General features: G+C 45.1%; 1 protein-coding gene and 1 non-coding gene across 2 annotated transcripts in view; one reads left to right on the forward strand and one right to left on the reverse strand.

Annotated features, from left to right (window-relative positions):
- Positions 1 to 8,856, forward strand: part of LOC126088402 (uncharacterized) — an 89,453-nt gene extending 80,597 nt beyond the window's left edge. Inside the window, exon 2 of the mRNA XM_049906542.1 lies at positions 7,969 to 8,856. Within this exon, the coding sequence (XP_049762499.1) occupies positions 7,969 to 8,856 (888 nt within the window). The remainder of the gene's footprint in view (positions 1 to 7,968) is intronic.
- On the reverse strand, positions 485 to 557 carry Trnav-aac (transfer RNA valine (anticodon AAC)). Its single transcript has one exon. It is a non-coding gene; the product is annotated as a tRNA-Val (tRNA).
- Positions 8,857 to 22,715: the final 13,859 nt, after the last annotated feature.

Raw genomic sequence — 22,715 nt, forward strand, 5'->3', positions numbered from 1 at the left:
ATAGCGTAGGAAAACGTTGAAACTGGTATCCAAATAAGTTTGGAAACTGGAAGGTTTAATTTTACATCCTGTATCTAAAACCTGTGTCCCGCAACCATCTCTGTAAAGATGGACATATAAGGACATTCTAGTGGGTTTACCGACAGTGACGAACGTTGCCTTACAGTGCCTACAAAGCAATTTGTCCCATACCTCTACAGGAGGTCGGTGAACGGAGGGACTACTAAACTGCGGCTATCTCCATCACGAATGGTTGCTACGCGGAAGGGGCTGTGCAATTCAACATCTGATATTAGATTTTGTGAATTCAAATTCATTTATACCATATTAAATTGTATAGTCACGAAGCAGTTATCAACACCTAAAATCGGCTGTAATTATGTGTTAAAAGTTTTGAGGAATTTGGACTAATTTAGATAGTAATTCTGTGTAACAATGCTTAAACAGTATTACAATTTTGATTACAAGAAGAAAAAAAAAAACATGTTTCCGCCCGGGATCGAACCGGGGACCTTCCGCGTGTTAGGCGGATGTGATAACCACTACACCACGGAAACAACCGACTGACTGATGTTCTACTTGCGTATTTATACAAGCACGTTAGCGAGTGCGTGTGCACGTGTGTGGCAAAGAGAGAGAGAGAGAGAGCGCTAAAATTTTTGTGATTAATTTTCGTTGTTTGCAACAGGGCACTAATGAAGAATATCTGAAAATCCGTAATTGTGGAATGGGCCAAATCTCTACTCCGCTGTAAACGTAAACATTTTCTGCAGACTTTTCTATTCATTAGAGAAATCAGCGGCAGGGGCGTAACTAGGTTACAGCAGATCTCCTAAACTGTGTTTCGCGGAACACGGTGCTCCACAGGAAGTGAATAACTGCTCAATATAGGCGGGTCTTTCGTCCGGCATTTTGACGATTTTAACTATTTTTTATAATTTTATTTTTATATCTGTGTTTAGTTACAATTTAAAAGTGAGGGGGTAACTGAATAAAGCAAGTACCTCATTTTTCAAATTTTATTTATATTCAAAATAAGTTAGGTGTTCCATAAAAGTGGCAGGATTGGGGGTCCAACTTCTTACAGAGGGCCTTAAAAATATTTATTACTTTTTAATTTTAGGAACATTTCCTTTCGAGAAGCCTACATACAAATAGTATTTGGTGTACTAATTTAAGCAAGAAACGCTTTTCCTAAAGATATGTAACACACACTATACATGCAGCTGAGAAATACCCAAATGCAAAGTCAAATATTACTTTACTTGGCAGTATGACAACTTCACTCTATTGCCGAACGAATTAGCATCCTAAAATACAGCATTGCTCTTGGCTATAAAATAATAAAAAAATGCTCAGTCTTCTTATTGTAAGATAGATTATCGCACAGCAAAGGAATCTTAACGCTGAAATGAAGAACACACAATGGAAAACATGCTAAAATCTCTTGACAATAGCTATATTTCTCGAAAAATAGTTTTGTTCATAAATGTGTGGTTTATCTGAAACTAAGTCGTAATTCCTTCAACACATCATAGTATCCCAGGTTCCTCAAGTCAGTCTGAAATTTTACTAAAGTATCTTTCACTTCATCAACATTCTTCAATTTCCTTACGTTATCAAGGCCTTTTTTAAATTATTATTTCAACAGTAAATTTAAACTGTAGTAACCACATTTTATATTAAACAAAACCGAATGATTTACAGTTATGGGATATAACACTGATTTCAACCAGTCTTTTAATGTATGCGACCTAAATCAGTTTGTCTTTGTCTACAATAATACGATGTTAATAAAGGCCTGTATGCTGTACAACATACGCTGCTGTCTGCGTAACTTTATTTACAAATACGTTAGAGCTGTGATGGTTGGACCCGCTGTTTCAAGGACATTGAGGTTATTACAAGTAAGACATTTCACTGTAGACTATCGTTGTTGTAATAAAACTTGAAGACACGATATATCAGTACATCTTTGGAAGAGACGTTTGCTCGCCTTTGATGCAGCTCTTCATTTAAACATCTTTATGGGAATTGGTACCTTTCAGGAAGAAAGAAATTCGGAAGGAAGTGGCTGCGGCCTAGGTAGGGACCAACCTCGGTCTTTGCCTAAACTGAAAATGGGAAACCACGGGAAACTATTTCTGGATTGCAAGCGCATGGATTCGAACCACCTCACCTCAAAATCCAAATACAGGGTTTTCTAGCTCAGTGCCTCTGCGGGCAGAGTTACACCGTTCGGAGGCCAATTTTGAAAAAAACTAGTTGTACACAGTTTCAAAATAAAATAAAATTGATCACAACAAAATGTGGAATTCTGATACTGTACGGTTTTCCTTTAATTGTGCATATTTGGTCATTTGATAGTCCATAAATGCATGTGTATTTTAAAGCTTTAATTGTGCATGGAATTGCTGTATGTTGTTGGCTTTCCTCGCGCTCAGATGTTCTGTTAATCAGTTCAGTTCGTACTTGTACGAGCAGTTGAATTTAAGGCAAGTGCTGCCGAATTCGAATTTAAGCAGCCCGCAGAAAAAGATCTTTTGGAAATGAAGATACGAACTGTCATCACATACCCCTTCCCCCTCCCCATCGCTCCTTGTCCTGACTCGTTTTCATAACTGAGTGCTGTCTGGACGACCAGACTGGGCTTTAGTTAACCATTTAGGCTACTAATGACAAAATTTCGAGCAACTGTTCCAATGAAATGAGGAGCATCGTTTCAAAACGTATTAAATGTTGCCTATGACAAAATACAGTTTGATGAATCTATCTCTGCCTCCCCCCTCCCCCCACAATTGTGGTATGCCCTTAAACGCCGTTGTCAGATCGAGTCATTTCGTATTCTTTCCCATAGTAATTTGGTGTTCAAAAACATGAACCGGATCAAATCGTATTATGTAAATCGCAGTCGACGGTTCACAACGTATCATGTTTAGTGCCAGTTTCCCAGCCTGCTCCTTTGCACGCTGTTTCTGCTATTTTCATCACACAACTCACAGTGTGGTGTTTATTACATGACAGTGCACTTTTGGAGCAACATGTAGAGATATTTACCCGTGGGAGACTGATCATAACGAAGGAGAATGAGAATTAGAGCCGCGAAAACTGAAAGACAATGTGAAAAGAAACTCAGTAACAGCACTTTATGTATTTTACGAATGATTTTCTGTTAAATTTGTAATGTCGGTGCACAGATGTGTTATTCGTGCAGGGAAGATTGCATAAATGCAAGTTTTTATACTTTGACTGCGCTTTACTATCTATAGTTAGGACCTGACGAAGTTATTTTAGGTACTTCATCCGAGATCCACATTTCACTCATTTTCAGCTGAGAAGGCAGATTCAAGTGTGGAAGCATCCCAGTATTCTACCCGGAGAATGCAAAAAGTAATGTTTATAGCGTACGGAACAAAGTAGAAGACGATCGCAGACTCAAGTTGTATGATGAACTGGAAAGGACTAAGCAGGAAAGCGCAGTAGAAATTCCACTGATAAACCGAATTACCTAACGCTAACAAACTGGATGTCGATAAACTGTTGAAAACACGATTTGGGGACAACTGGAAAGAGGTTGATAATTTGCAGTGTCATGTTTCGATAGCGAACATCGATGTAACATCAGCTGAAACTGGTAGGCCGACTGATGAGGACGATGACAGAGACTGTATGAGGAAGGAGAGGTGAACAACATGTTAAAAACTTTACTTTCATACGTGATGGGTTGTGTCAAACAATAAAAATAAAACACTGAAATGAACCTTTCAAATCATGTTTTGTGAAGCCATGATTGGATTATAACGGATTCGTATCACCGTTTAGGCGATATTTCTGTTGATCACCGGTATTTTTGAGCGACACAGACAATTCCACACACACTTCTACCCGCTGAATTTAAATTAATCTTATCTGTAATATGTTTACCGTTCCGCTGCCTTGTGTGACAGTGAAATATCCCACCCCAAATTTCTATCAGTCTCCAAATAACTACTCTCTTGCTAACACTAGATTGCTATAAATAGATAATTACATTATAGCAGTGCATACATAGTTTTTAAGTTACCATGTCGCTAGTGGACGAATCAAAATCCGTTTTCCTCTTCTTTCTTGATACAAACTTGTCCTTAATTAGAAACTATCAGAAGAGGACATAGCGCAACAACAAACGGGAGCACTTGCCTTAAATTAAACTACTCGTACAAGTATGAACTGAACTGATTAACAGAACATCTGAGCGCGAGGAAAGCCAAAAACGTACAGTAGTGCTATCGACATATCAATAGTTTAAATCTGTCGATAGCAATGTTTACTATCGGTAGCGTGATCCTTTTTTTCGTTGTATGTTTCGTGGTTGAAATATCTTCAAATTTCACTACGCGACAGCTGGGTCGTGTGTAATTTCATTTAAACTCGTTTGGAGGGGGGAGGAAGGACGGTCATGACCCCTCCTTTTGGCAACGTCCTCACTGAAACTATCCAAACACATACTCAATTCGAGAAAACGCCGTTCACAACTTGTTTTTCACGTAATATCTAATTAAGTACATAGGTTTGAATAAACGCATAGAAGAATAATCTGCTAATGAACCGTATTTGCTTAGTAACCTAAATTCTTGTCTTACATAAAAGAGAAAAGTCGTCGTTTCTTCGCTGAATGAGTTGGGGAGTTTTCCAAGGATGTGGGAGAGGGAGAGGGAGAGGGAGAGGGAGAGGGAGAGGGAGAGGGAGAGGGAGAGGGAGAGGGAGAGGGAGAGGGAGAGGGAGAGGGAGAGGGAGAGGGAGATATGGTTGGTTGGTTGATTGTGTGGGGTTTAAGGGACCTAACAGCAAGGTCATCAGTCCCTTGTTTCAAATGTGGTCCATCCCGCTAGTGTGACATCTCAGGAAAGTCAGAACAATAAAAGGGAAAAGGCTAAAAACGTAAAAGGGCAGTCATGTTTCAATGGTAAAAACAAAATGAGGTAAGTCAGCAAGAAAACGAAGCCAACGCTATGCTGAAGCAGCAAAGGCAAGACCACCTGCGACTTAAAAGGTGCAACCGCTAGAATGTAGAAAGTACGTATGGGAAAAGGAGACTAATCAATCCTTAAAAAAGGGGTAAAAACAGAGTAAAAGGGGAAGAAAAGAGGATCTCGGTCAGGGAGGTGAGTCGGGAATCTCCTAACACGGCTAACAATGGGAGATACCCAAACACTCACCACCCTGCCCCAACACCAGAGAGAGAGATTAAAAAACTTAAAACTGAGAATAAAAACCACTTTCCTGGAGGAAACCGAGAACCAGAGAGACCATCCGGGAATCGTCAGCCAACATCAAAGGTAAAGTGTGGGGGAGTCTGTACTTAGCACGCAGAGCCAAAAGAAGGGGGCATTCAACCAAAATGTGGGCTACTGACTGGAAGGCTCCACAACCACAAAGTGGGGGTAGCTCATCATGCAAAAGAAAACCATGGGTCAGCCTGGTATGGCCAATGCGGAGACGACACAGTGTGGTCGAGTCCTTTCGGGAGAGGCGAAAGGAAGAACGCCACGGGCCTGGTGTCACCTTAATGGCACAAAGTTTATTAGACAGGGAAGTAGCCTCCCAAGAGTTGCCCCATGATTGTGCGAAGTGGGATTTGATGTGAAGCCGTAAATCCGCTGCAGGAGGGGTTACAGAAAACGGGGGTAAGTGACTGCTCCCCCAGCCAAACGATCAGCGAGCTCATTACCCGGGATACCCACATGGCCAGGGACCCAAAGGAAGTCAATGGAATAAGCTGCACGGTGAATATCAGCGAGATGGTCATGGATGGCATAGATCAAGGGATGGCACGAAAAACACCGGTCAATAGCAAGAAGACCACTCATTGAGTCCGTACATAACAAAACGCGGTTGTGGTGGGACTGTTTACTAAAGGTAAGGGCCTGGGAAATAGCCATCAATTCTGCAGTAAACACCCCATATGTAGGTGGCAGCAGATGATTTTCCGTTCCAACAGAGGACGTGAAGGCATACCCCACATGATCAGCAGATTTAGAAGCATCAGTGTAGAAAACAACAGCATCCCGAAACTCCCATAAAATTTGGCGGAAAAAGGAACGGAACACCATCGGGGGGATGGAATCTTTCGGACCTCGGCGGAGATCCATCCGAATTCGACGCCGAGGAACTAACCAAGGGGGGGGGGGGGGGGAGGGGAAGGAGCGAGGAAGACAAGACAAAGAAGGAAGCTGAAAATCACGGCAAAGAGACGCAAGTAGGAGCCCAACCGGTAAATCCGCCCGAGGCGGGAATCGGGTGGGCGATGTCCATGGTCTGAGTACATGATAGAATAGGAAGGATGAGTGGAAGAGGAACGGATAGCGAGTGCATAAGACACCAGAAGCTGGGACCGCCCAACAGAAAGGGGGGGGGGGGGATCCCAGCTTCAACCAGGAGAAGACTATCATCAGGGCTAGTAGGGAAGGCACCAGTGGCCAAACGGATACCACGATGGTGGACTGGATCCAGCACGTGCAGTGTGGAAGGAGCAGCTGAACCATAAACATGACAACCACAGTCCAAGCGAGACAGAACTAGAGCACGATAAAGACGGAGGAGGAGGGAACGGTCCGCACCCCAAGAGGAGTGGGCAAGGAAGCGAAGGACATTGAGTTTATGGAAACATCCTACTTCAGAAGACTGATATGGGGCAGCCAAGTGAGCTTGTTATCGAAAAGAAGACCCAGGAAACGAAACTGTGGGACCACAGGCAATCGTTGTTCATCTAGATAGAGCTCTGGATCAGGGTGGATCGTAGTACGGCGACAGAAGTGGACCACCCGCGATTTTAGAGGAGAGATTTGAAACCCGTGGGAGAGGGTCCATGCAGAGGCACACCATATAGCTCCCTGGAGCTGCCGCTCTGCAGATGCCATCGAAAAGGAACTAACCCAAATGCAGAAATCATCCACATATAGGGCAGGAGCGACCAAAGGACCGACAGAGGCCACAAGTCCATCGATAGCAATGAGGAAAAGAAGGACACTCAAGACAGACCCCTGTGGGATGCCCGTCTCCTGGGTCTGTGGAGAACTAAAAACAGTACCAACTCGAACCCTGAATGACCGATGGAACAGGAACTGGCGGATAAAAATCGGGAGTGGGCCCCGAAGACTCCACTGAGGAAGGGTAAGTAAGATGTGATGGCGCCAGGCCGTGTCATAGGCCTTGCGAAGGTCTTTGGATTCCAAGTGAAGTAAATGATCGATTGGAGACCGTCCCTCTCGGAAGCCACACTGGTAAGGGGACAATATATCCCGAGATTCGAGGATCCAATTGAGCCGCCGTGCTACCATCCGTTCAAGTAACTTACAAACAACATTGGTCAAACTAATTGGCCGATAGCTGTCAACAGATAGGGGGATCTTACCAGGCTTAAGGACAGGAACCACAATGCTATCCCTCCACTCAGAAGGGAAGTCACCCTGGAGCCAGATACGGTTAAACACCCAAAGAAGATGTTGCCGTTGTGGAGCACTGAGATGTTGAAGCAGTTGGTTATGAATGGAATCTGGGCCAGGGGCAGTATCATGAGAAGAAGATAGAGCAGAAAGAAATTCCCATTCAGTAAAAGGTTTGTTGTAAGATTCTGACTCACTTATTGTGAAACTAAGAGAGAGAACATCCCAGAGTGCCCCAGAGAGCATCCCAGAGTGACCCAGAGAGCATCCCCATCCCAGAGTGACCCAGAGAGCATCCCAGAGTGCCCCAGAGAGCTAAAACACCAAGAAGAATCGCTTCTCGGCTTTTGGGAAGATCAATGTGTAGTAGTAACTATTAAATCATGAAATACAAAAGTATATAAGGACATTACCCACCCACCATCCCCACTCCTAAACAAAATAAACCACCCACAACTCATTAGTATTATTTAATTAAATTATTTAAGTAGCTTTTTTAATAATACTGATAAGATAACTCACACAGAGAACACTGTGACCCCAGATAAGATCCCAGAGTGCCCCAGAGAGCATCCCAGAGTGCCCCAGAGAGCATCCCAGAGTGCCCCAGAGAGCATCCCAGAGTGCCCCAGAGAGCATCCCAGAGTGCCCCAGAGAGCATCCCAGAGTGCCCCAGAGAGCATCCCAGAGTGCCCCAGAGAGCATCCCAGAGTGCCCCAGAGAGCATCCCAGAGTGCCCCAGAGAGCATCCCAGAGTGCCCCAGAGAGCATCCCAGAGTGCCCCAGAGAGCATCCCAGAGTGCCCCAGAGAGCATCCCAGAGTGCCCCAGAGAGCATCCCAGAGTGCCCCAGAGAGCATCCCAGAGTGCCCCAGAGAGCATCCCAGAGTGCCCCAGAGAGCATCCCAGAGTGCCCCAGAGAGCATCCCAGAGTGCCCCAGAGAGCATCCCAGAGTGCCCCAGAGAGCATCCCAGAGTGCCCCAGAGAGCATCCCAGAGTGCCCCAGAGAGCATCCCAGAGTGCCCCAGAGAGCATCCCAGAGTGCCCCAGAGAGCATCCCAGAGTGCCCCAGAGAGCATCCCAGAGTGCCCCAGAGAGCATCCCAGAGTGCCCCAGAGAGCATCCCAGAGTGCCCCAGAGAGCATCCCAGAGTGCCCCAGAGAGCATCCCAGAGTGCCCCAGAGAGCATCCCAGAGTGCCCCAGAGAGCATCCCAGAGTGCCCCAGAGAGCATCCCAGAGTGCCCCAGAGAGCATCCCAGAGTGCCCCAGAGAGCATCCCAGAGTGCCCCAGAGAGCATCCCAGAGTGCCCCAGAGAGCATCCCAGAGTGCCCCAGAGAGCATCCCAGAGTGCCCCAGAGAGCATCCCAGAGTGCCCCAGAGAGCATCCCAGAGTGCCCCAGAGAGCATCCCAGAGTGCCCCAGAGAGCTAAAACACCAAGAAGAATCGCTTCTCGGCTTTTGGCAAGATCAATGTGTAGTTGCTCTTAATTGAACATCAAATTAAAACATGACTAAGATATGAAGAAACGGTCTGTTAAACAGACATGCGACTTACACAGCGACACGTAGTCAAAACACACAGCCATGCTATAACACCCACCCACCTCCTCAGGGGTCGGAACCCCTGCAACCCACAGAATCTTATTATGAATAAATAGATCTAAACGATAAGATTTTTAAATAGAAGTACTTATATACTTTTTTAAAAAAAATGTCACGACATAGATAAGGATCCTTCGCAAGTTTAAATTAAGAAATGAAATGAACACTAAATTTGAAATTATTAAGAATTAAATAAAAGATCATTATATGAGATTCACTTATTGTGAAACTAAGAGAGAGAACATCCCAGAGTGCCCCAGAGAGCATCCCAGAGTGACCCAGAGAGCTAAAACACCAAGAAGAATCGCTTCTCGGCTTTTGGCAAGATCAATGTGTAGTAGTAACTACACTTCGCCAAACTTGTCTTCAATGTGTTCCACAAAGAATAAAGGTTTGGTATTGGTGAAAGTATCCCCATCAGTCCTGGTGCAAACTAGATAACGGGGGAAAGGTTTCGCCACTAGCCAACAGGCCTGACCCTCTTCCCAGGGGGTAGCCATGGAAGGGAAGACCGAAGGGGCAAGAGAAGCAGCACTTGAAGAATCAGTTCCATGCAGAGAGACGGCCACAGAAGAACGGTCAGAGTTCTGGACCTGTATGCATTTAATTTGCATAGCGTCCGCCCTGATACCACCCACTCCGATCAGGGGCTCTCTTCACGGGCGCCACCCAGCCACAGCAAGGGCTGTCTGGCACGGCGGCCATTGCTGGTAGTTCCGATGCTCCAAGACGAAGAGCAACCACTCCAAGGCATGCATGAGGACGTCACAGTTCAGATATCAGAAGTGTGATCCCTGTGTGTTCAGGGGGCTCAACCAAAAGGGTACATAGCGACCCCACCGCACGGGCTGGCTACCGTGCTAGCTATGCACCCTAGCATCAGACAACGACGTGAAAGAGAAGGTGGAATGTACTAGGAGGGCGGACGTCGGAGACACTATACTCCATTCACCGAAACAAGAGACGTACTGTAAACACGGCAAGGCGCGTGACCACAGCGCTGCCGTCGAGGGGTGTACAAGGCAGGTGCGTCAGAAATAAAAAAATGAAAGTAGTGTTTTTTATAATTTGGCACCTGAACATGATAAAATGATCCGAGAACTACCTTCCGACACCTTTATTTACATTGCATTAAAATTTATTGTCACTCAGAAAGAGAAATATTTACGCTTTCAGGAAAAGTTGTTTTTTCACGTTACTCTATATTTATCTCGCCATATCTCCTAAACTGTGTGTCGCACAGCAAAATAATTTTATAATTGCCTTCAGTACTATATGTTGATGACGTCTGCACATTTTCTGCCCAATAGAGTCAGTAATAGTGAAGTAATGAAAGGGGGGGAGAGGGGGGGGGAGAGGGGGGGAGGGGGCGAGAGGGGGGAGAGAGGGGGGAGGGGGGGGGAGAGAGAGAGGGCGCGTGTTTCCAATTTGCCAGTTATGGATTTGCAGCATTTCTGTTGTACTCTCTCTCGCCACTCAAATAAGCCTGTTGTCATTCGGTCCACTACTTAAGCGATAGTGTCTTCAAATCACGTAGTCATTCCTAGTGAAATGTAGACTAAGTATTCTTTATAAAAAAATTTAGCTTAATAAAAAAACGCTCAGTTCTAGTAAAAACCGCTGTAAGATAAATCAGGATAGCTGTAATTAAACAAGTAATAAACATTATCTGTGCTGGAAACGAGCGAAATATCATGAGAAAACAATGGAAACCTTAACTCTTTCATCTTCGTCACAGGCAGTAGACATGGAAAAAGATTATATTACTATTACGGCAAGCTGAGGGAGCGAAGGATATACACGTGCGTATAATAAATCCCTTCCCTCGAAAATTTCTCTCCTTCATACCACCTCTGCGTTACCGCATATGATGTGTCACTGATCTCACTTGTACTAGGACTGCAGTACACGCAAGGTGCCTATTTGCTTCCACCGACTTCGTGGAATGCATACGTTCAAATTAACGGTCATCAACCTGCAGTCTTTTGTAGTAGTTGTCCCCTGCGCAAACATGAAAGTCGTGAATCCGTTATATCTTAACCACATTACGTTATCTTCCCACTGCTGCCTTCTCAACTGCTCTAAGAGCAGCTTCTTGTACCTGAATACGATGGCTGCCAGAAATATTAAACATCCCCCCCCCCTCCCCCTGTAAATTCCGATCGCCCCTCCTGTGATTTGCACGACAATCAATTTTGGAAATAAGCAATTTTTTATTCAATTTTTTTATAATTTTTTCAGGTATCATCTGAAGAGCAATGCCATTATACTTACAATTTGTTACTGTTTTTTCAAAAATTGAGTATTTTGAAGTTTTTCATTCTCAGATTATTAACTTGTACAATCAGACAATTATTTTGTGATTACAAAAAACTATAAACCTCAATAAATTCGTTTATAACCTTAAATCCCAAAATTATTCATCTTTAGTTACATTTTCAATACTAATTACATTATTCTTTTTTAACAGCACAGATTTTCATATGTTGGCAGTCTTTTGTTAAATCATCTATCATTTTTGCTACAATACTCTATAGCTATCCACTAACTCCTAGCCAAGTTTCAATCATAAAATGTTATACTGCTTTTAAGCTAAGCTGTTATCGGCGCACTGCCGTCCATTAAATGCAACAAAATATTTATCGTGAAGAATTTACATTGTTTACATTGTTTACTTTCGGCACACTGCCGTTCTTTAAACTGCTATCCACCATCGGCGCATCATCGTCCTTTCAATTCGATGTAACCTCCTTCACACTTTACACTTTTCCTCACTATTATGTCGGTAACGTTCTGCACTTAATTATATTTGAACGCATCATAAAGATGGCCACTTCACATGGTTACAAACATAACATACACAAGACCTATACATTTCACAAATACGTGGAGACGGAAGAACATTACACAAACACCTTTTATCAGAACATACGCAAGCACCCCACAACAGCAACGCATACTGATGATTCTGTTGTCCTTGATAAGGTCAGGGGTTATGAAACTCCATACTTTCCAAAGTGGTGTTGAGTTCAACAACTGTCGGTACATTCTCCTATATCCAACCACAGCATACGCCTTCAGTACAATTTCATTAAACCATACAAAATGCGTAAACTGGCTTCCTAAGAATTCCAAACTAGTTTTAAATAGACACGTTTTCGTACACTATTAATACATAAATACGTAATGTTTTACTTTGATATTGGTTTTTATAAACAATGCCACTGTTTACAGCATACTACGACGGTGGTTCATCTGTATTTTTGTTTTCATCATAGCTGCAGCTACATGCAGCTGAGGCCTTGCACTTCGCACTGAGCGCTGTGCTTGCTCGCGCTATCTGTTACTGCCGACTCGTTTCGCTAATGACTCGCCGCTATCTGGCGTCACGTGCTATGCTCATTAAATCTTACCGAAGGAGGCTTACAATTGTGATTTACAGATGCATCTAGAGAACCTTTAGGATCTTGCTCAAACGTAACGCACAAACATTCATTTACAAATCGTAGCCTCGATCTACAGTATGGGGTATCATTCATTCTACATTTGAATGTCAATTCTTACTACAAGAAGTACTAGAGGAACTGAGTTCATGTAATGACTGTGTATTTTCTGACATACATATATGAGCATAATGTGACTCTCTTATATGTAGGGGCTAATTATTCTATTCTTACATCGTTATTCCAGACACTCTTCATATTTGAAACCACCGTTGGTCATTCTCTCTATCCTTCATACTACGTAGCCTTCATTTACACGTTATTTACTACGTTTATGTCTTTTTATGAGATTTCCATATCAGTGTTGTGTTCTATGTCGACAGTGTGTCTACTCTCTTTTACTTCATAAAATAGTTGGCCCATAAATACTGCTGCTTAGTTGCCGATTTACACGTCGCCTTTTGCCTTTCCTCCCTCACTCTGCATTAATGATTGGCCGACTTTCTTGTCGCCTAACATCAGTGTTTCACCATTCTCCTTCTATGTACCCAATTGGCCGACTTTACTGTCGTCTGATAACCGTAACTCTCCGTTTACAACACACCTCTTTGGCACGACTATTTCTAGCCTATCAGTGTACCGTAATTCACTACAGCGGAAACCACTTCTATTCCTACTATAGATTAACGATGTACATCATCTCAAGACAATATTTAATTATTTCGTATATTTTGCCACAAGAATTTCTGCCGATGTTCATTGTCATAGTCACTTACTGGTTTAGCGTCGTCGTAGTCGTCTTCTGCAGCCTTCAGCTTATTTTTATGCGTTATTTCCCCCTCCCTTCCCCGCTCGCCCCCTCCCTCTCCCTTTTGTATATGTTTCCCTCGGCTGCATTGTTGTTTCTGTATTGGTAGGCAATTGTGAGACCTTGATAACTGGATCCATACCAACTATGACATTGCGATGTGATGGAGTAAGGATTGCAGTCACCTGACAGCTATGCCTGAGTGGGTGGATAGGGTTGCCAATGCTGAGCTTCTGAATATCATCTTGGAGGCAGGGAGATTTTGGTAATTTACACATCCATCTTTATTATCTTTGTAGTAGATATAACCCGTATTATTCTTTATTTGCAGTAGCAGGCGAGTTGCACTTAATCTCTCTCTCTCTCTCTCTCTCTCTCTCTCTCTCGGCACTCCTTTACAGCGCTATGCTGTGACGCAAGTGCGAGGAGCAACGAAGGCTTCGCCAAAATGTCGTCCCGTCAGACACCTCACCCGGTAGAACCAGGCTTGTGGCTGCAGGGGTCGCCGCCTCAGCCGCCACCGTCCCGGCCGCCTCTGCTGCGTCACCAGCTCTATCTCTATGGCGGCCATGGGCTCCCCCACTCCTCCGGCTACTGGGTCAGAGCCGGAAGCTGCCAACACTCCTCACCAGAGCCATCCCTGCAGCCAGGTAACTTCCACTGGCCAAATCCAGTGCCATCCCATAGCCACCACCCAAGATACTTTAAGAATGGTGCACCTTGCCGGTGGCTACTCTCCCTCCTCACCACAGCCAGTGTCACCGAAGGACTGGACGCAGTCTAGTCACAGTGACAGTTTTAGTGATTCTGTGGCTATTCCCTCTCCCATTCTATTGTAGATGGACACGATATTAGTCATGTGATGCCACAGCTGAACTATGAAGTGACTGAGGATGCATTTGATGAGCGCATCTCGTTTCCTTCTATAGAAAACCCATCAGGACACAAAAACCCGATCGGTTCTCTGAAGGTGTGGCTTCTTGTTCCAGAAAAAAAGAATCAAAATCATTAATGATCCGTGTTATACCAACATTACGTGCAGTGCTGTGCTATGTTGTGAATTCACATCTCCCCAAACAGAACTCGAGCACTGAGGAGACAAGTATCGTCTACATTTGGAGAAAACTGCCGTGGTATCACAGAGCACCTCAATTGCTAAGTGGTATCATGATTTCACCTTCACTGCTATACAGGCCACGTTTTCCGAGATGGAAGTTACAGATTCACGTAAAGTACTCAGCTGAGTACTATACCTTGACTACCATACACATCTTTGATCCAATAAATGGGGTCCACCAAAATCAAACTTCCTAAGGATATAGCGCCAAAGCAAGCAAGTATTAATGTCCAAAATAATAAAATACGATCCTTTTTTGCATTGTCAATCCTGACTTTTGAGGAAAGATACAATTACAAGGATCCTCCCATCGACCATCTAGATATGGTGTGGGTAATAACATTCATGGGTGTTATAATTTTCAAGGTATGGACTTCCCTTTTAAGATCCAGGACATTCCTAAATTTGAGGCACAGAATACCTGGATATCAGTTCATGTTTATGGCCTGAACGAGAACAAGCCAAATAAATATAGTATAGCTACAAACAAAGTTGTCAGACCCATTTATTTCTCTGAATTAGATTCTGAAAGCTCACAAAGAGATTGTTAACTTAAATAGTATCATGTGTGAGAGTTCAGGTTAGTTTAATGATTCAAATTATTGTAACATCTTGGGCATTTAATTGCAGAGCGCTCCAACTCTGATTGTAAAAAATAAACTGCTCCATATTTGGCTCACATGCCCGGGCCATATTTAGAGTGTGAATGTCTGTGTGAATTGGTGTTTGGAAGGGGCTCCCTGGGTATGGATGTGTGATGCGAGTGTTAGAGTTCCATATTAAGAAGGTGAAGTTGGCTACATCATAAATAATCCTCCCTCTATGAGCTTCATTTTTCAGTTGCAGTGATTTTCTTTATAGAGTGCGGCATGTGGAGTCAGTTTGCAAGATTGTTCTTGGGCGATTGACTCACTACCTTGCTCCTAAGTGAGCCAACCGCTCACCAATTACAATCTAAAACGGCGTAGGGGCTATGAGAGGTGGCATGAGCCCCCTCTCATATTTCTATCTTACAATTTTCCTCTCTAATTGCATGTGGTGAAAAGTTGCTATCCCTTCACACGCGGACTTCCCACGCAGCGTCTCTCGTCACCCAGGTGGTCCGGTGACAGGCGGGCTCTGCTGATCTTGAAAGGGTAAGCCGACGGGTGTGAGGGAGGTCAAAAGAGTGAATGCTTTCCAGACGCCGACATTGTAGAATAGCGGCGGAGACACGCTCGCAGGGACCTGAAGTAGCGGCTGGGCTAGAGGTTCCGTTACTTCGCAGAAACTTAGCGAAAACACTTTCTGGCGGGCTACCAGTGAGGCGTGGGAATGACTTGTGTACCCAGGCAGTTGTGGCGGGCAAATTCCCGCGCTTTCTGCAAAATCGTAACTGTGATTGCCTTGCTCAGGGCATAGCTCCGAGACGTAGCAAAATCAGCGCAGAAATTGGCGCCAAGAATCTCCATTGGTGGAATGGTAGTGCTCCGGATATAGAGTGGAATATTCCGCCGGTTTTCGAGTTGCTGATTGAAACGGTTAACCACGGCCACTGTCGTGGGGGCGGGAATGTTCTGTGTTCGGTTTGTACGGGTGCTCTTGTGGGGAGTCGGCTCTCGCCTTTCGGTCGGAGTAGGTTACAAGACTGAGCTCTCGCTGCTCTGGACAGCCTGCCTTCCGTTGGCTGTCTAATATACTTTTATTTGACTGTAACTGTTTAACGAAATTTCTGAAGTTTCGACCTCAACGTAACATTCTGAGTACAGTTGGCAATTGAGCATTCTGCGTACAAGTGGCCTATGTTGTCTGTCTTGGGCAGTTTTGGCTAAAGTTGACTGTATCGGAGTTACTGTGTGACTTTGCTTGTGAAAATCAATCACTGTACCATCAGTGACTGTCTGGCGAGCCGCCTTCGTCTCCCTCGGAGGCGCATTTGTATTGATAGGAAGTCTTTAGTCTGGGACAACCAGACCAGGACAATTTGTTTCGGGCTATACTCGCGACATTATCATCACCACGACGGGACGTCGAAGCAACCAGCCAACGCTTCCAGTAAGCCAGATCGTGTCCTTGCTGCTAAGAAGACAGCTTGGTAATGTACATCCGCAGCACCGGCAAAGCAGGCATTTTTGCTAGGCGATAATCAGAGCTCAGCAGAGCGCGCCTGTTCGTCTTTTCTAACTTTGTTCTGTCTTGGATGTTCATTGTCTGAGTTCTCACTACTGTAGCAGCATTTAATGTTGGGTTGGCTGTGTGTTTCTCTTAAGATTTGAGTTGCAAGGAATTGGCTACACATACCACTCCGTCATAAATGTACCAATCTAGTTTAGGGACAACTTCACCTTCACAGCATTTATTTGAGTATCCAATTTGAGCCAATTTGATGTATTGTAAATGTTTCATATGTTTTGTTTATTATTTCGAGTTTAGTAATAATAAATCAAATTGTTATTTTGGACAGAACTTTCATTCTGTTAATCGGTAGAGCAACCCTTTCATTTCTCACTATGTTACTGAAACGTTCCTTTATTTAATTAATGTCTATCAAATTAAATTATTGCAGGTGCCAAACTCTTTTCTACTCCACTTGCAGGGTCTATTACAGTCAGTTCGCGTTTCTTCTTAATCCATGTGCAGCAGCAAAAGTAGGAGTTAGAAAAGGGGGGCTTAGAGCATCATTTCCATATGAAAATTCGAGAAGAATTTAGTGTTAAATACACTGCTAGCCCCGGCACCTCGCAAATACGATCCTTTTTTGCATTGTCAATCCTTACTTTTGAGGAAAGATACAATTACAAGGATCCTCCCATCGACCATCTAGATATGGTGTGGGTAATAACATTCATGGGTGTTATAATTTTCAAGGTATGGACTTCCCTTTTAAGATCCAGGACATTCCTAAATTTGAGGCACAGAATACCTAGATATCAGTTCATGTTTATGGCCTGAACGAGAACAAGCCAAATAAATATAGTATAGCTACAAACAAAGTTGTCAGACCCATTTATTTCTCTGAATTTGCCAATTAGCATAAGCTATTCTCCAGTGGAAGTAATAAAACTGATACTCATCTCTATGTATGGATCAAAGATATATCCTGACTCCATTTATCACAACTGAGTAAACAAGGGCATAATCATATTTGCCTTAGGTGCCTCAATGCATTTTCCACAACTGATGTATTAGCAAAGCATATTGTGGATTGCTCTACCAGGTAGCTGGTATGTGTTGTACTACCCACCATCAGCAGTCATACCCCTTTGTAGTATATGCCTCCTAGCTTCTGCGACATGCTGTGAAAGTGACCATACCAACTTCACAGTAAAGCATGTACGCGGCAGCGTACCAAGCTGTACGTTCGTATGATTCGAGTCTTAGCCACCACAAATCACATTCCAGGGATAATCCTGCGATTTCGCTGCTCACTGAGCTCGAAAACCTTCCGTGGGAGGTTGATAAGCTTTACAGCACGAACATTCCCACAACCAAGTCAAAGGAGAATGATGATATGTACAAAAAGGAGGGCGACCAGCATATCTATGGGCAGTAGTAGTTAGATTGGAAAGCAGGAACTCCTAATCGTGACCACTGTCACTCAACTTTAGACAGGAAGAGGGTTTTCCCATAGAGCATCTAAACTGTATGACAAAACTCGATGAAACATAACTGCATTCACTGGTAACCTCACAGGTGATGCCATATTGGATGCAGAGTATAAATATGCTGTGAGTGTTTGGCGGGAGTTTAGCAACTCCACCATACGACACTACGCAAAATTTTACACAAACACAAACATGTTTGCTTGTGGACGTTTTTGAGAAATTCCAGAGTGTATGGATGACCACATATCCTCTGGATCCTGCCTTTTATTACGCAGCACCCGAGCTGTCTTGGGACTCCATGTTCAAGAAAACTGAAGTCAACATCGAACTACTGACCAATGTTCACATGCTTCTTTTTCTTTGAGCGAGGGATCCATGACAGACTTTGCCGATGTGATCACAGGCATACCAAGGCAAATAAGCCATGGATGGATGAAAGGTTCACTGCATCTGTCTATTCAAGATACGTTATGTACTTGGACTTAACTAGTACAAACACACCATCCAACAATCGCTGCCGGAAGTCGAGTTTCAACGGCTGGCTGAAGACGAATGCGTCCAGACTACGTCGAAATATTCATGGTGTGGCAGCTGATTCTGATGTGGGTATGTTGTGCAGGCAGGCCTCAAAAACCCAATTAATTTGCTACGTACAGAACAACTAATTCTGCGAGAAAGCTCCGTCCCCAAACTGATGACAATGCTGGGAAAAAGCAGAGGTATGTCATGCATTACAGAAACCTTCAACAGTTAGGGATGGAGCTGGTTACAATTATCTGCACTCTCCCCTTTAGGCAGTCACATTGGTTGGAGAATAACAATTTAACTATTGAAATGAGGGTTTCCACAAAGAATGATCTCTAAAAGGACTTCTTTACTCAATGAACAATGAATTTTTCGGCAAGACAATGAAAAATTTGGTTGGTTGGTTGGTTGCTTGGTTTTGGGGTTTGATGGAGGCTAAACACAGAGGTCATCAGTCCCCACTTGCAAACAGACATAGTTGTAAAAGGCCTATACAGTAGAAGCGTAACCTCTGCACCCAGAGGGAAGGAACACCAAGGGGTACAGAGCTAAAATGAACACCGCAGTAACACAAAATAGAGGACACTTAAAAGAAGCAGAGCAAATAGTTGACTTAAAACCGACTACAGTGGTTGATGGATCAGGTAAAAGGTCAACCACTCTACTACAAACAAACTCCAGCTGGAAAACGTTGATAGAGGTACCAACACAACTTGTTATCATAAGAGACACTATTTTGGCATCCACATCACAATTAAAAGTCGCAGGAGTTGGTGCAGCCTGAGAAATCATGCGAGAGCGCCCACCCTAGAGCAAGTGATAAAACCCAGCTGCACGGATAAAACATAAGACTGAGTCAGTTATAGAGGCATCATCACCGAGAATTAAAGGAAGTGCAGGTCGTAAATTAAAGGACTGCCGCAAGGGGGCTAAAAAGGGGCAGTCTATAATAAGATGAACCACTGTCAGCCCAGCATCACAGCGACACTTGGGCAGGTTCTCACGATGAAGGAGATAACTGTGGGTCAACCGCGTATGTCCAATTCGGAGACAGCAGAGAACTACTGAGTCCCTATGTGGGCTCCTCAAGGATGAGTTCAATACGTTCGTAGACGACTTGACCATGCGGAGCTTACACGGCGTGTTCAAGACAGACCATTCAGAGCTCCAGACATCACGGACCTTGCGATGTAGGGCTGACCGGAGGTCTCGTTCCACAAGACCAAGCTCCAGGGGTGGCGAAGTGGTGGCCTGCTTGGCCAACCGATCGACACGTTCGGCGAGAGCAAAAACAGCATCTTTAATACCACGCACCGAAGGGTCCCAGGAAAAACACTGGTCGAGTGCTTGCAATCCACTCAGGGAGTCACTGCATATGACAAATGACTCCACAGGGCAGGAGGAAAGGTGAGCGAGTGCACGATGAAGAGCAACCAGCTCCGCAGTGAAACCACTGCTCCCACAAGGCAGAGAATGCTGCTCAACTTAGTCGCTGTGGATGAAAGCAAACCCAATGCGTCCATCGACCACAGAACCATCGGTGTAGACGACATCTGCATCGCGAAACGAGGCAAGAAGAGCCATGAATTGTTGGCAGGTGGAATGGAGGACTTGGAGTTGCAGGACAAATCCAAGCAAAGCCACAAGCGAGGGAGGGACCAAGGAGGGGTAGAAGAAGAGGGTCAGAAGGATGGAGGAAGGGGAAAGGACTCAAGTGATGAGAGAAGGGAACGAACGTGGACCGGGAGACGTAGGCCACCGTCGGGGGGAGGGGAGTGCAGAAGAAGGAAAAAGGAGCCTGCAGTTTGGGTGGTCGGGCGAGGCATGGACACAGGCAATGTATGACGAAAGCAACTGTTGTCAGTGGAATCAGAGGGAAGGGATTCCAGCTTCCAAGAAGGCTAGTCACCGGACTAGTCCATAAGGCACCTGTCGCCAGTCTGACGCCACAATGGAGAATCGGGTTGAGGATCTGCAATGTTTAAGGTGCTGCTGAGTCTTACACCACGCTCCTATAGTCGAGACGGGACTGGACTAAAGCCTTATAAAGCTGTAAGAGGATTGTTCGTGCAGCCCCCCAAACGGTGTGGCTGAGCCAGCTAAGGATGTTGGGGTGCCACCAGCACCATTGTTTAAGCTCGCAAAGATAAGGTGTTCAAGTGAACTGAGCACAAAACAGCATGCCAAGGAAGCGAAGCATTCCTCAATATGAAGGAGTTCATTGGCAAGGTAGAGCTCTGGATGGAGGTGGACCGTTCGACAACGACAGAAATGCATCACTCGGCTCTTAGAGGCTGAGAACTGAAAACCATGGTTGGATGCCCAAAAATGTGCCTTACGGATAGCTCCCTGCAGCCGTCGTTCACCGACACTGATGCTTGGGGAACTGTAATAAAGACAAAAGTCATCGGCATATAGAGAGGAACAGACCAATGAGCCCACCGCAGCCAGAAGACCATTAATCGCCACCAAAAAGAGGGGAACACTGAGAACCGAGCCCTGGGGGACACCATTCTCCTGAATATGAGCAGAGCTAAAATATGTGCCAACTCTAACCCGAAAGGAGCGATTGGAGAGTAAATTCCGTAGAAAAACCGGAAGTGGACCCCGTAAGCCCCATTCGTGCAGCGTAGCAAGGATATGATGGCGCCAGGTGGTATCGTACGGCTTCTGAAGATCAAAGAAAGCAGCAACTAGATGTTCTCACTAAGTAAAAGTTGTATAAATAGCCGACTCTAGCGAGACTAAATTGTCGATCGCTGAGTGGCCCTGACGGAAGCCCCCCCCTGTTGCTGGGCTCGGAGGCCCCTAGCTTCGAGGATCCACGTGAGCCGCCGACTCACCATACATTCCAGAGTTTGCACATAACGTTGGTAAGGCTGATAGGGCGATACCTATCGACCACCAGCGGATTTGCACCAGGTTTCAGCTCCGGGATGGGAAAGCTATCCTGCCAACGAGTTGGGAAAACGGCCTCCATCCAGATGGGGTTAAACAGGGCGGTTAATGCACCCTGACAGTGCGCCGAGAGATGGCGAAGAAACTGGTTGTGAATTCGGTCTGTACCTGGAGAGGTATTGGGGCAATCTGTAGGGGCACTTTGGAACTCCCATTCTCTAAACGGGGCATTGTATTGTTACCAACGGTGCATGCGAAACGACAACTGCATACGCTCAGCCTGCTCTTTAATGGCGCGGAATTCTGCGCTGTAGCCTGCTGTCGCAGAAATAAGAGCGAAGCACTCTGCCAGATGTTCGGCAATGAAGATTGGGTGAGTACAAAGTGCACCCTGAAGAGAAAGGCAAGGGACAGACGCATGAGGGAGAAAGCCAAAAATGCGCCAAACCCGCGACCACATCTGAGATGAGGAGGTGTGAGAAACTATGGTGGCAACGTATCCTTCCCAGCAGTCCTGTTTGCTCTGTCGGATTAACCGCCGAGCCCGGGCCCGCAGCCATTTAAAGGCAACCAGATTCTCTATGGAAGGATGACGCCAGTGACGTTGCAGGGCTCGCTGGCGGTCCCGGATAGCTTCGGCAATCTCTGGTGTCCACCAAGGGACTGACTTACGCCTTAGGGTACTTTAAGAGCAGGGGACAGTTGCCTCGGCAGCCAAACAATGGCCATCGTGACCTAGCCCACTGCCAAATCATTGTCACCAGGAAGCGGGGCAATGGCCATAGTAGCCGAGGTGTAGGCTGCCCAATCAGCTCCACGAAGAGACCATCATGGCAGCTGGTCAGGGGTTGGGATTGAAGAAGAGAAACCAGGATAGGAAAGTGGTTGCTACCACAGAGGTCATCGTGGACCCTCCAACTGAGGTATGGAAGAAGACTTGGGCTACTAAGAGAGGTCAATGGCCGAGTATGTGCTATGAGTCAAGCTAAAATATGTGGGAGCACCAGTGTTAAGGAGGCAAATGTCCTGCTGTGCCAAGAGAGCCTCAATGTTCCTACCCTGGCCTGAGATCTGGGCCCCACCTCATAAAGGGTGGTGGGCATTAAAGTCCCCCAAAAGGAGGAATGGCAGGGGGAGCTGGGTGAACAAAGCAGCTACGTCGGCAAGAGGGGCAATATCATCCAGGGGAAGGAAGAGGGAACAGATGGTAAGCTTCATTCCTACCCGGATTCTAACAGCCACAGCCTCGAGAGCTGTGTGAAGTGGCACTGGGGCACTAGGAACAGTGGCAAGACCATGAACACAGACACTG

The sequence above is a fragment of the Schistocerca cancellata genome, chromosome 6, assembly GCF_023864275.1.
Source record: "Schistocerca cancellata isolate TAMUIC-IGC-003103 chromosome 6, iqSchCanc2.1, whole genome shotgun sequence".
Lineage (NCBI taxonomy): Eukaryota > Metazoa > Arthropoda > Insecta > Orthoptera > Acrididae > Schistocerca > Schistocerca cancellata.